Below are 15,330 nucleotides of genomic sequence, written 5' to 3'. Positions count from 1 at the left end.
TCTAAGACACAAATGAAAAGCAATGAACTCAGTACAGAACCTTGATGTACTTCTAGTCTAACGTTAAAACTGTCACTTAATGCAAATAATAAAACATCATGTCTTCAGTAAAAAAACAAAAAAAAAAATATTGTAGAAAAAGAAAAAAAAAAGACATTTGATGCGTTATTTTTTTTTATTTTTGCCTTTTGGAGTTAAGTGCAAACGCTATTGTTCATTAGTATGCATATATATATATATATATATATATATATGCGTACTAAACATTCGTTCACAAGCTAGAGAGGGAAGAGAGATTGGGGAAGAGTAGAGAGGGGGGGAAGGGGCAAGGAAATGGCGGCAGATACAATGATTTGCAGTCAGTGACGATAGTAAAACAAGTTGTATTTGTGTTTTTAATTGTTTTTTTTTTTAACAATAACCTTTCTATTTTATTTTAAATAACTTTTTTTTTTCTCTCACAAAAATGGTAAATGAAGAAAGAAAGAGAGGAAAAATCTTTCTTTCTCACAGTTTTTTTTTTGTTTCCTTTCTTGGAAAAAAACATCTACCAAACATGTATTTTATTGATTTATTTGTTGCACATACTTTGGTTCCTGATCTGTACATGAAAAGAAATAGTTAAACATACATCAAAATAATCTATATCACCGTCACCTCCACTATTGTCATTGTCAGTTATAACGAGACATTCAAATCAACATTTTGATCTTAAAAAAAAATATTCAAATAAAAAAATAAATAAAACAAAAACGGTGAATAAAAGTAACCACGACAACCTATCTGTTTGTTCAACAGAGTGGTTAGGTTATGGTTAGAAAAAAAGATGTAAAAAATAATAGAAAAAAAAAGAAGAAAAATGAAAAATAAAGAAAATGGAAGTGGCTGATTTAGAGGTTGAGTGAGTTTATTTTATATTTTAATTTTTTTTTTTTTAATTCCTTATTTTTTGGGAGGAAAGGGATTATATTTTTGGTTTTATATTATTATTTTTTTTTTGTGTTTTTCATTTTTTTTTTTAAAGAAACAAGATGTCGGCTAGTGCAGCTCCGCACTTAGAGGAACAATTAGCTATCACAGTAGCAGGCAAGACAGTCGGATCCAAAGTGCCACAGAGTAAAAAAAGCTGAGTAGTTTTTTTTTTTTTTTGAAATCCACTCGAGTTGTGTGGCAAAATGCTGGCCACCGTTCACTAATGTCCAACCTAATATTGCTGCCTTCATGCCAGCAAGCCGTCGAGCCCGCCTGCCTGCTCCCAGAACTACCGCTGCAAGTACCATTCCATGGCACAAGTAGTATAATAGTCCGTTGCTGGCTTGTTCTAACACACCACCGACCCTACGCAGACGGGGCATGCACAATACCAGTGACTCAAATATAACAACGTAGAGTCGGTGGTTTAAAAGCTCAGTCAGTCCAAAATTAAGTGTAGATGTACTCTGAAAAAGAAAGAAAGGAGAATATATTAATCAGATATTATATATATATATATATATATATATATTATGGCAGTAGAGATTAGTTTCCTAGTGGTATATCCAATGAAACAACATGTGTCTACCAAAAAGTGCTCAATGAGTAAAGAGAGCAGGTATGTTAAATTTATTTATACAAACATTGATGGCTACATATGTGCATACATGTTTCTGTAATCTCCTTAATACGCGTGATTACAGAAACATGTATGCACATATGTAGCCATAAATGTTTGTATAAATAAATTTAATATAAACAATAATGTTAAAGACAACAGAGAGCTTTCATTTAATTAGATTTTTTTTCTTTATTTTTTTCGGATGATCTTTTTCTTTAGTTTTTTTGATGATCTTTTTCTTTATTTTTTTGGATGATCTTTTTAGTGAGTGAATTGAAAGAATGAATACAAGTTCCATGTGTAGTTTGAAGTTGGCCACGGTAGTGTTTTTTGTCTTTCCAAAAGGATAGTGCCATAAGATAACTTCTGCTCATGGGTTTTGAATTCAAGTGTTTTTTTGTTTGTTTTCAGCAGGATATCTATAAACACTACAATTAGAGTTTTTTTATTCTTATGATTTTGCAAACTTTAAATATCTCCATTCATTTTTATTAACATGTTTTCTTCAAATTTTTTTTTTTTTATTAAACAAAAAAAAATTTTTTTCTGGAGAACACACATCTGTCTCTGAGAAGCTGTCTGGTGGACTGCCGCTATTCAGTGAAACATGTATAAGACATACTACATAAAAATATGAATAAAGTACTCTGAATGAGAATTAAATACATCTTCCGGTTTTGGAATGATAACTTATGCTATATATATATATATATATTTTGTGTAGTGCCAAATTTTAATATGGTTATATACAGACCATACTTATTTTTAAACATAATGAATTAAAAAATTAAAAGACTGAAGGGATAGCTAACCAATGTTGAACCTCGATCAACAAAGCTAAATCGAGGTAGGTTACGATTTAAAGAAATATATGGAATGGTGATAATAGTGAGGGGAAAAGAAAAAAAATCTGCAAAAAGAAAGTTTCAAAGACTTCAACTTGTGCAACTGCCATTGCGCAAAGGCAGCAAGCATTCTACCGATTCGTTTGCCATAAATCAAGTACAAATAAACACAAGTTGACATAAGCTAGAAATGATTGTAAAAGAGAAATAGCCGCAGTCAAGAGAAGGTATATTGAAGTGATCGGGGAAATGTATAGAGTTGCAGAAAATAGGATCTTGTGATTTCTAGAAAATGTATAATAGACATTCAACAATTCCTTCACTATCCAACAACAATGAGGTTGCTTGCACAGCAACCAAGAGAGCAGACCTGCTTTCCCGGTGGTCTGCCTCCAATTTTAACTTAGATTTCTCAAACCACTCTCTCCTAAATTTCTCTTCGCAGACAGAAGCAACACTCATATTTGAAAATCATCCCTTCTCATCTCCATGATATCATAAAAAACCTAGACACCTCCAAGACATGTAGGCCTGATCTAATCTCTGTCATACTAATTAAAAATGCTCTGCTGAGCTTGTCCCTGTGTTCTCCAAAAAATATCTAGCCAAGTCTTGCTTTCCTGATAGTTGGAAAATTACCTAGTACCATTATTCAAGAATTCTGGCAAAAGAACTGATCCGCTCAATTATCTTCTCATCAGCGCCCCCTGCTCCCCACCTTTTGCTAAAACTTTTGGAGTCTTCAACCAATCAAGCACTAGTTCACCATTTTGTGAATGGAAAGTTTCTTTCTGACCAACAATATGGATTTAGACAATGCCATTCTACTACAAATATTTTAACCGTCATCTCTGAATGCATATACCATGCACTTGATAAGGCCGAAGAAGCTAGATAAATGTTGATATATCCAAAGCATTCGACAAAGTCTGATGTGAAGGGCTTCTCACAAAAATTAATATAATCAGATCCTTCCTAGACATGAGAAAAATCTAGGTTGCTCTCAATGACTGTACATCTAAATAACATTAATGCAGGTGTGTTGATCCTTGGGCCTTTATTATTTCTGATATCCATAAATGACCTTCCTGAATTTGCTGATAACACTACGCTCTACAATAGACATGAGGAAAAAAATAAATGTACACATATCCAAGACATTGGCAAAAACCATGGCAATCAACCTTCATTCTGTACTAAAATCGGTTGTAAAACGTAAATGGTTGGTAACATTTAATGCTACTAAGACTAAGCTTCTTTCCTTTACCAACTACACAAAAAATGTTCACAACCAATGATTGCCATGATAAATAACACCATACCTGGGAGCTCACCCTTCAAACTTCTTGACCTAACATTCACAATAAACATAAATTGAAACAAATACATTGAGGACTGCTGCATTAGAAAATTATCTGCACCAGAGAGCATCCTATATCAAACATCCAAAATTGGACCATACATGGGGTATTGTTGCCACGTCTGTCTTAGAGAAGGTCTGAAAAAGAGTTTCAGATCTAATAAGTATTGCACTGTTGGCCAAGTTCCAAGTTCCAACTTCTGTTCCATTGCTGCAATGTATTTTGTACAAGTATTTTGATGGAATGTGTATGAACTCATAGCACTGGATGTTGGAAAGCCTTCTACTCTATTAGTTTATTCCCTCAGGCCACTAAACTTTGGAATTCCCTCCCTGTTCCCTGCTTCCCTGACTATACTAACCTGCAGAAGTTAAAATGTAATGTGAACAGATATCTCGCTGCTCAACTCCCCATAGTCCCCTAAAAAAAATAAAAGAAAAAGAAAATAAAAAACAAAAAATAAAATAGAACAAGAAAAAAGAAAAATAAAGAAAAAGAATGGAAAAAAATTTAAAGAGTAAAACAGAATAAAAAATAAAATAAAAAGACAATAAAAAACACAAGAATAAAAAAATTAAAAAAGAATGAATGAATAAAAAGAAACAAAAGAAAAAATCTAAAACAATGAAAAAAAAAATAAAAATAAAATAAAAAATAAAAAAGGAAACATAAAAATAAAATAGAAACAAGAAAAGAAAAAATAAACAAGACAAAAAACAGGTGAAAAAGAAGGAAAATGAAAAAGAGACAAAAAAGAAAGACACAGAAAGGAAAAAACAAAGAAAGGAAAAAAACAAAGAAAGGAAAAAAACAAAGAAAGGAAAAAAACAAAGAAAGGAAAAAAACAAAGAAAGGAAAAAAAACAAAGAAAGGAAAAAAAACAAAGAAAGGAAAAAAAACAAAGAAAAGAAAAAAAACAAAGAAAAGAAAAAACAAAAGGGAAAAGAAACAAAAGGGAAAAAACAAAAGAAAGGAAAAAGGAACAAGTTAAAAGAAAGAAAAGACAAATGAAAAGTAAAAATAAAAAAAAGAAAAACTTGAATATTTATTGACATCAAAAGTTAAACAGTATAAAGAAAACAAAAAATTTCATCCTGTTATAAAAAATATTTTTTTAGATGAAAATTCAGAATTATAATTTATTCATGATGGAATTTTGAAAGATTGTGAATTACAAAGAAAAAACAAGATTACAAAAAATAAAACCGGCAAAAGAAAAGAAAAGAAAAGATACCTTGGATTTTTGTCATGAAATATTAATAATTGTTGTCATTATCATATCTGGTTTAATGATTGCTTTACATGCTGGCATATGTTGGACAGCTTTTAGCAATTAACTTCCATTTATTTCTGGTTCATTTGAAAGTTGTTTCTTTGAGGCAAAATCTTCTATAAGCTGAATGCCTTTTTTATGCCAACAATGAGATGATGGAAAGCAATGGTTTTATCTTGAGACACTATCTCTATGTGATTGCCGACAGAGGCTAAAAGTGCACTTCACTTGCCCTTAGACATCAATTAATAAATATTCTTCAAACTTTGTTGTTTTTAAAATATTTTAAACAATTTTAAGAATGCCAGACATAGGCTCAACTCCCTATTTTTTTATTATTATTAACGATATTTCAGATTTGCATTAAATTTGATCTATAATAATTTGACGCTAAAATTTCTTGAATTTTAACTTCTTAAAACCCCTTAAATTTTAGACTTAAAATCATACGATGGACTTTTATCAAAATTAGAATAAGGATTCTAGATACAAGGATTAGTTACATTTAATCTGTAGCAGCCATCTAATATCCTTCTAGAAAGAGTTCTTAATAGAAAGATATCACGGAAACAAATGCCAAAGAAATCACCATGAATGACGATCAACAACAACAGGAAAGGTAGTAGTGACAACTTTTCATATTGCGTAAATAAATTGAGTTCATTCAAATAAAATATCCAAATCATATTCTTTGATTCACAACTGGAATTGGCATTTTTGATGCCATTTACCATCCAAACTATTCCAGATATATTATGTTGAGGGACGGCTGTAGAAGGGGTAAGACCTTAAGCTGACACAAATGACACAAAGGGGCCACCAAGAACTCACATTAGATGAAAAGGAGCCATGACAGGAATATGGTTGGGAAATACTGTCTTTTCACTATAAAAATATCTTCGTACCTCTGTTCTCATTCTCAGTTATCTCAACTTTTCCATTCCATTAATATTTCTTCTCGCATTGTTTTTGACCGTCAAAATCCGATCTTCCATTTCTCTTAGTTTGTCGGTCCATTCCATAATCCTCCCAATCTTGTGCGAAATGCGCAATATATTTGCTTGTCATATCATTGTCACAGAGATTGCCTCCTTTTTGTAGAATGAAAGGAGTGTAGTATATGTTCTGTGGTCATAATATTATCCTCTTAGGCATTACCTCCTCCTGTGTAGTATATTTTTGTTAGTTATATATACTAACAAAAAAATGTGACAAGAGAATGCATATTTTTTTTAGCTAACGAGATACAAAATCTTATTTAAAAGATTTGAAATGAAAGGTGAAATCCAAGCAATAATAGTTGTCTACTTACTTATACGAATCCCCAGGCCTCAAATGCTTGAACCACAAAATCTTCCTCTTCTGACAGGACTTCATTTCCAAAGGTATCGCAGGGGTGGCTACGGCCATGATACAAATCACCATCGAACCAGAGGCCAAAAAATCCCCTTCAAATAACAAAGAGAAATTTCATTGGTAAAGTGACAATCTTTTGAAAAAGAAAAAGAAAAGATTTATCAAAGTTTGGCAATGCAACATTTTTATAGAAATTCAATGTTTTAGCATAAAACTTCTATCTTTATATAAGGATCCATTAAAAATTTGAAGCATACCAGACCTTAATAATAATAAAATGATTATATAAATCAGTGGTTTCCAAGCTTTTTTACATGGCAGCACACTAGGGAGGTTAAATATTTTCACAGCACAAAAATATCACAAAAATATTTTCTACTCATATTCTACTCTTTTGCAATAAAAAAACCCAACGATTATATAATAAGAATCAACATATTCTGTCTTCAATATCTGGTAAAAACAATAATGGTGAATGTCAGTGAAACAGTTGTGCTTGGTGTTGATGTGAAAAAGATTGTTTCCTCAATTCTTCTTTCACATTTTTTATTTTTAAGGTTGTTTAAATAAAGCCAAAGTTCACATAAGTTGAGAATTGCATTAAGATTTTAATGCCTTTTTTACTTAGAATTAGATAAACTTCCATAATCTGAATCCAAAAAGCGTCCAATGGCAGGTGTACATACTTCAATATAAACCATGAAATGTGTAGATTCCAAAACATTAGGCAATTCTGAATTGAATGGTGTCATCATGATTAAGAAATTAAACCGCTTTAAATGACTTTGCGGCACACCAGTAATCATTCTGTGTCACAGTGGTTGGGAATCATTAATATAAATGCATAAGTTAAAGTAAGTCGGTTACTTTAAAAGAATGAGAAAATAAGAAAAGGAAAAAAATGCTGCTCAGTAAATAACTGGAGCAAGCTAGCTGGTTGTATTATACCAAAGGGAAATAACCGATGCCATTTAACTATTTACAATTTTTTAAGTAAGGAGCAGAGTTATTTCTCATGTGGTATAATTTTCCTTAGTTTTTGGGCTCAATGCAAAAATGTAGCACCTATTTCTGATACTACCTACACTTCATCTTTTCTGTTCTTGGTGAGTAAGGAAGACATTTTTCTTGATTGAGGACACTTTTTGCCCCAATCCTGAGTGCCCTTTTTTAAAAACTTTCCCACATTAAAAACCGACTCTGTGTCTAAATCTTCCTTCCATGAAGAGGCAAGTAAATAGGGACTTATTTTTTTTTCATTTTGCACCATGTATTTATATCAGTTAGCATCTCTTCTTCACCATTTTGCTTGTCTAATTATTGTAGACTAGTATGGATACCCGGCGTTGCCCAGGTGGACTTGAAGGTTGGTTTGGACACAGCTGCTATACTAAGGATATTGAGCACTTTCATCGATACCCCCACAAAAAGAACAACCTCCCCATCGGATATTTTGGCAGAAGGAATACAAAGAGAAGTAGCTACTCTCAGCCCCTTTCCCTAAAAAACAAAACAAATGAATCAAAGAAACTTTTCTTTCAATCAAAATAGCAGCCAGTGCCCATGTGAATGAAAAAGAAAAAAAAAAAGAAAAAAAAAAAAAAAAAAAGAAAGAGCTGCGGCAGCTGGGTTTGAACCTGAAATGCAAAAGAGGATAAGAAGGGAAAAAAGTTATTAGCTAACGCGCTAGCTGTTATGGACACAATGACTTATGACCCTGCAAAATAACGTTTTTAAACATAGTTTAAGTTTGATACGCGTGCATGATTTGTAAAAAATCGCAATGATCCCCCTACCAAAAAACGGTCTAGTTGATCACCAGAGAATTATTTTTTCTAATTTTCACACATTATGCGTCCAAAGGATTGGTCTTTCAGATGGTCCCTGTCTTGATCTGGTCTGATATGGCTGGCAAAAGTTTTTAGCGGACATATGAACACACAAAGAAACCAACATTTAAGATTTATCTAATAGACTATTGATTATTTAAAAATAATTATTATAAATTATTGGTAGTTTAAAAATAATTATTATAACTTATTGGTAGTTTAAAAATAATTATTATAACTTATTGGTAGTTTAAAAAGTCATAAAATCCTGATTGTTTAACAAAAATATGTAATAAGTTGTTTTCAAATGATGGAGAGTAATATTTTTTAAGATTCTCCTAATATGAATATAAGTAATTTAAAAAATTATTTGTATTTAAATTTTTTTAAATGAAACTGAAATGAACTGAATCCATGAAAAATAGGTATCTGAAGCATGTTCTTTAAATGGACGTCTTCCACATCAGATGGGGTAGATGTTGGCTATGGCAGCTGAGAATAATTTTTACAGATTCTTTCCAGTCAATTTACTTTGGAGGGTTGTAATTTTTGGTTTTGTTTCCTCAATTTTCTCAGGCAACGTCAGTCCATAAACCTTGTAATGTAAATAAATGATCTTTTTTCTTTTTTTTTGGGGTGGGGGGTGGGGGTGTATTATGAGTAAGATTAACTAATTTGCATATTGCTTTGCAGAAAAACATCTCATTAATTCAATGCTTTCATTTTAATATAACAAACAATTCTATTTACAAATATTTTTATATCATGGATAAAGGTTTAGCGTTTAGGGTGAAAAAAGTTTTTCAGATTCTTTCTGTTTCTGTTTAGTTTTGGAAACGATAGAGTTTGAAAATATCAAAACGGACAGTGAGTTTTATAAATTAGATTTATAAATTAGATTTATAAAGGGAGACAATGGTTGTATTCAAAACTGATATTGAATTGCTAAAACTCTGACTGTGAAGAGAATGTAAATTAATTTCACAAAATAGCTGTGATCGAATTTTACATTTTAATTTTTATATATTTCGATATATCTAATATTTCGATATATCTAATACTTTGAAATACATTGTTTTTAAGCAAAATAATGTTAGTATCAAGATATTATTATTATCAACCCCAAATCTGCTAACTGAAGCTATTTTTTCTTGGTTTGGTTCCGTCATCAATCAAACAAATTGGGTCAGCAAGGCAATTGATAATTGCCCGGGATTGTTCACATAGTAAAAGTTCTAACCTAGCTTTATTATAACTGCCATTAATGTAAAATTCGACCACCATAGATAGTTGGGATTGTTCACATAGTAAAAGTTCTAACCTAGCTCTATTATAACTGCCATTAATGTAAAATTCGACCACCATAGATAGTTGGGTCAAACAACTGATATTCTGTTTAATTTGTTAAATTTTAGTTTTAAACAGATGCATTTTTTTATGCGAAAATTTTCTTTGTCAACAAATTTTGTAGTAAAGGGAGACAATAATTAACAGATTTGACTGGATATGTTTGTTATTGGAATGCATGATTATTGGAATATTCACACTAAAATTTGCACAATCTAAAAATATAATGCAAAGCTTTTTTACATCGCGATATGAATCTATATAAGTATCAGGATATTTCTCGATAAGAATGGATCACAAAGTGGGTAGTAACTGATTTAGTGACCAAAGTTTAATCTTTGGTGTCCAAAATGAAAAAGCTTAAACTTGTTTCTACACAACTAAATCCATGCATGTATCCACCTGAATCAATAAAAACAAATAAAAAATAGACGATTTTCTGAATTTATTCAAAATGGCCCTGTTGGAGTGACCTCGATCACTAGATAAGGCTAGATTTTTCTTCAATAAATAATTGAGCTGAAATCTATGACAGATCGATATAATCTCAGTCCCCCCTCCACCCTTCTGTCAGGCTTGGTCTGCTGCTATGTACAGTCAAAAGCATACACATGCAGACATCAATAAACACACAAAAAATAACTAATTAACTTTTCTCATTATAGTCTGCTCATCAAAAGCTAACGTGTAAACTTAGTCATTGAAATATTCCTAACCTTTCTCACTGAACTTTCTTTCAACTATAAAATCAAGTAATTTTGGAAAAGATTTTATGCTTAAAGTTCTTTGCAACTTTAAATATTTATTCATGATGTTTGGTTTGCTTGTTTTGTATAGACAAGTTGTTGTTTTTGACTTTGCAGAACTTGATTGAAGTTTGCAAAGAGAAAAAAAAAAGAAAACAGTAACATCAGTGTTTGGTGCTATTTTCTCAGGAAGCCAGTATCTTCAGACAGCCTGATTTGGTAGCACTTGTTTTTCTTTATTAAAAAAAAAATAGATGCGAATGAAAAGCATATCCAGAAAAATAGAAAATAATTAAAAAAAGTAAAAATAAAGAAGAAATCCTGAAGTTCAAAATAATGACTTACTTGCCAGCACCAATTGCTAAACTCTCTTGATTGCCTTTTACAAAGAAATTATTTTCACCTGTCCACCGGAAAATCTAGAAAAAGAAACAAAAAAAAAAATAAACAGATAAAAAAAGAACATGAAAAACAATGCAAAAACATAAACGGATTTTTACAACCTAATAGTTTAGAAATACATTAGGGTTTACTGTTTTGGATAGTAATAGTGAGAGGTGGCTGGAGTGAAGTGGATACTACCATGAGTGTGGCAGTTCAAATCTTGTCTGTTCCATAGCACCACTTTCACTTTTCGATGTTGGCAACCATCAAATGCTTCCTCTTATAAGTACCATATTCTTGAAAGAACTGGATAAAACAATGCGACAAAACAGAATAGAGCCAAAAACATACAATGATGGATCAAAAACATGATGCTTCCAAATTTATATTGTAACAATTGCAGTTGGTAGACCCAGAGTGCTTCATGCTTATTTCTGTCTCAGTTTTGAAGCTAATAGTAATTCATTTTATCCTCCCTATGACAAACACGGCACCTTAATGCATTTTGTATGTTTGTTTTATGGGGTATGAACTTTTTTCAGGTCATTTAATGATAAATCATGTTAGATTCTTTGAAAAAAATTATTTAAAAACATTATTCTTAAAGAAAAAAAAACATTTAAAAATATTCTTTAAGAAAAACATACTTCTTCAGCAAAGATGTCATTAAACCTTTTTTATTGACTATATCTCATACTTTTTTTGCTATTTGAATTCTTGTCATGTTATACATACATTTTCGCTTTTATATATGTATAGATATCTCATACTTGTCATGTTATCAATTGGTGTCTTTAATAATCTAAGAGCATTTTCTCGCTCTTTCTTATTTTTATCACAAATCTCCAAGTTTTCCTTGGGTTTTTTTTTTCAATTTCCAGATTTTTGGCATTTTTTATTAAACAAAGAATTATTGCATTTGGCAGAGTATTAGTTTTTGTAAGTTTACTTCTACAATTTTGTTGTAATGTGTAAAATATACAATTTTTTTTTCATAATTTGTCTTGCAGATTTTGTTTGACATTCTTGAAATCTTGTCAATTTGCCTTTCTAAAGATGTCATATTTTGTTATTCTTCTGCAGGTCTGTACCTTCTAGAATAATTGGGCCGTTTCAGCATGTTTCATCATGTATTCCTCAGTAATAATCCATTTGAGTGGTAGGATCGCTTAATGTTAAATCAAGTGTGTTCTCAAAGATATTTGTTCAGTATTAAGTGGAAATAAAATATATTGAACAGAAAAGCAAATGCAACAAATAAACATTTTTATTATCGTATATTCGCAATCACCATTTTCTAATTTGAAACAGCAAAACTGAAAACAAGGGAGATAAGTCAGTTTGTTATATGGAATTGGTTGCAATAGAAGAAACTAATAAAACTGCATTATTTGAAAAATTTTACTTTTAATTTAATTATTTTTCAACTGTATTATGTTTCATAATTTTTGGAATGTTAACCGATTTCGACATGATACATAATCACGTAATAATGTTTATGCATTTTTTTTTATATCCAATTATAATGCATAAGCACAGTTTCTTGTAAGGATATGACTGCTGGGCAGAATGTGGCAATAACGAGTTTTAATTTTCAGTGGTTGGTCGTGTTATCCAAAATTTCACTGGATAATTTTATTAGTCATGTTATATTTTTGGGGGTTAGAGTTCATTTTAAAACCAGATTTCTATTTTGTTGGAGATTTATTTATGTATGGGATTTCATCCTCTGTTTTCAAGATTTAAACTTTGTTTTTAGTTGCAATAGTTTTGTTCTTGACTTATTTATTCTTGCTTTATATTATTATATTTGTCACCATTTCATCCTTCCTGCTACCGACCTAACCTGGAGCCCAACTGGAAAGTAACAGGAGATAAACCCATTCATCTTGGCACCTCAAAGTTACAGGAAAGGTATATTCTTATTAAGGGGAAAATCACAGCCTTCTATGAGCCTCACTGACCAAGTTCAGGGATGCCTTTCGAGGAGTATACAGCCATGTTGTGGCTTTCTACTGCAGAATCAATTGAACTCTGAGCCACCTAATACTCGTATTCTGTTTTATTTCATTTTACTTTGTGATAAAACCATTTATGTAAAAATTATATCGGCAGTTTATTTTAATCTTTCTTTTTCTTTTAGAGGAAGTGGGTGTCAGGGTTTGCCATGATCAATTGGATTGGGTCTGACTGCTGATTTAGTTTTGTAAGGACCAAAGTAAAGTGTTGCAAACAATGAATTTTAAGTTCAATAGACATTGGCTGCTCAGCCAGCAAGATCCTGTCCCTAGATATCATAGATCATCACTCATTGCAGAGGTGGAATTGGTGAATTCTACAGTCCTAGCAAACAGGACGAAAAAAAAAAAAAAAAAAAGCAATAGACATAAAACAAAGATAATAAAAAAATGTGAAAATATAAGAAAAGCAACTTACGCGGAATGTAGGGTAAAAACTGAAGAGGAATGATTCGCCCGTCCCATAAAAGTGATCACTTACTTTTAGAGGGCACGAGATGAGGGCACCAAACACCTGGTGGCAAAGAAAAAGAAATTCACATTTTTGTTTAGAATATGCAAGATTAGAGACATGTTTTTACATCAGGACCAGAAAGATAAAAAATACATCAGCTCTATTCATTCAAAAAATAATTTTTTTTTATTTTATTTTAATAAAAAGCATCAAATTTTTAATCAAACAAAAAATTACTGAAAAATTAGTTTTATATATGGATAGCTCATAAAAGTTAAAAACAGTTTCCTTTTTATTGTATATGCATATCCATATATATATATATATATATATATATATATATATATATATATTACATGTATTGTATTCTTACTTGTGTTAGCATGATTAAATGGAGGATCCGTATTGCAATATTTTGGAAAATATTCCCTTTGTCAAACGTATTCAACTTTCAAATGTGCATATTATGGATATTGTAAAATTCTGCAGAAATTGGAAATTAAATTTTTTGTTTCAAATCCATTATATATATATATATATATATATATATATATATATATATATATATATATATATATATACACATGATAGAAAAGAATAGACACCCATAGAAACAGTTTATTTCAATTCAATAAACATAATTTATAGAATAAATTTAAAAAAATGGTCAAAAATTTAATATCTAAGACTTGGTTGACATTACTTTTGCCATTTTTAATGCTAAAACCCTTTTAGGCATGGTATTGATCAGTTGACAAATATCATCTTGAAGAATTTATTGCCATGTCTGATGCAAAAATGCTAAACGTTCAGGCTTAGAAGATGGCTTCCTTTTCTTTTTGCGAAGGTTCCTGTCTAATATGCCTCAAAGACTTTCAATTGGGTTCATATCTGGAGACTGACTTAGTAATGGAAGTTTATTAATCCCATTTTGGCTCAACCAATGCAGTGTCATTGTAGCAGTGTGACAAAGATCTCCGTCTTGCATAAATATGGAGTTAACTTGGTTCATTTTACGACTTGAGAATATTAGGAGTCCTCCATGTAATATTGAAACATAATTAGCAGAATTGATGTTTCTTTCGCACTCCACCAGGTCTGAACAACCATCACTCCAAAGTGCATCCAATACCATAACCGAGAAATCTCCATGTTTCAGGATTGGCTGCAGTCTTTTTAAAGTTAAACTCTTGCTGAAGGAACCTTCATACTCATACCCTTCCACTGTTGGGAAATAATCCAAATTGTGACTTATAAAAAAAAACAGGCATTGTTCCAAAATGAGCTGAATCTTTTCTGCACTTGATAATAGCAGGACGAAGAAAAGGTTTCCTTCTCACAGCTCTACCATAGTAGCCCAACATGTGAAGATATGTGACAGCTGTTCTGAGACAGACACCAGCTTGTGTTGCCATGCCAGAGACTTTGCACTGAGGATCCTCTTCAACATTTCTTTTCACAAGACGCAAGATTCTTTCAGAGAGCCAAGGATGACCTGGATGAGGTTTTGTGCACTCTTTATCCTCTCTTGTGAATTGTACGATCATTTTATTAACAATAGAAAGGGGTATTGACAAAGTTCCTGCTATCTTCCGTTGACTAAGACAACCACCATGTTGATGCATGATTTCTCCCTGCATAAATTCCGATAGGTCTGATGGTCGTTTGGTTCCTGGCATGCTTCAATGTTGTTAGATGCAATTTTAATAAGATACTCTTATTTCAACACTATTCTAATCTGTAAATATAAAAAATATTTAACTTGGTGTCTATTCTTTTGTCATGTCTGTGTATATATATATATATATATATATATATATATATATATATATATATATATATATATATATATATATAAAAAATAAATAAAAGAATTAAAGTAGACTGATTCCACATGCATGGGTTGAATGCAATGGTTTTTCTATGTGGTAGGTGCCTATAAATGCTGCAATAATTAAATGTCTTTGATTCTTCTGTTTGTGCAAACTCCATTTTTTTTTTATCAACAATTTTTTCTTATTAAATCCTTTTCAATCTATTTTTTGAGGAATATATTTTTATATATTATTTCATTTTTATTTTTTTAAATCCTTTGAGATGAGGTTTCATAATTCATGCATTCT

The 15,330-nt window shown here is 31.0% G+C and overlaps 1 protein-coding gene across 50 annotated transcripts in view; it reads right to left on the bottom strand.

Moving 5' to 3' along the window:
* Positions 1-557: 557 nt before the first annotated feature.
* Positions 558-15,330, bottom strand: part of LOC145243857 (oxidation resistance protein 1-like) — an 886,868-nt gene continuing 872,095 nt past the window's right edge. For 37 of the 50 annotated variants that reach the window (XM_080106914.1, XM_080106919.1, XM_080106921.1 and 34 more), the window contains 4 exons: positions 13,172-13,267; positions 10,697-10,770; positions 6,386-6,521; positions 558-1,439 (listed from right to left, as the gene is read on the bottom strand). In XM_080106914.1, the coding sequence (XP_079963040.1) occupies positions 6,386-6,521; positions 10,697-10,770; positions 13,172-13,267 (306 nt within the window). In that variant the 3' untranslated portion in view covers positions 558-1,439. Of the gene's footprint in view, positions 1,440-4,161; positions 4,221-6,385; positions 6,522-10,696; positions 10,771-13,171; positions 13,268-15,330 lie in introns of all 50 variants that reach the window. The other 13 variants (XR_013862960.1, XR_013862953.1, XR_013862955.1 and 10 more) reach the window with 1 other exon arrangement.

This window comes from Euprymna scolopes, chromosome 22, assembly GCF_053919585.1.
Source record: "Euprymna scolopes isolate OS-2025 chromosome 22, ASM5391958v1, whole genome shotgun sequence".
Taxonomy (NCBI): domain Eukaryota; kingdom Metazoa; phylum Mollusca; class Cephalopoda; order Sepiida; family Sepiolidae; genus Euprymna; species Euprymna scolopes.
The sequence above is the reverse complement of the archived record's forward strand: the minus strand, read 5'-3'. Positions and strand labels throughout refer to the sequence as shown.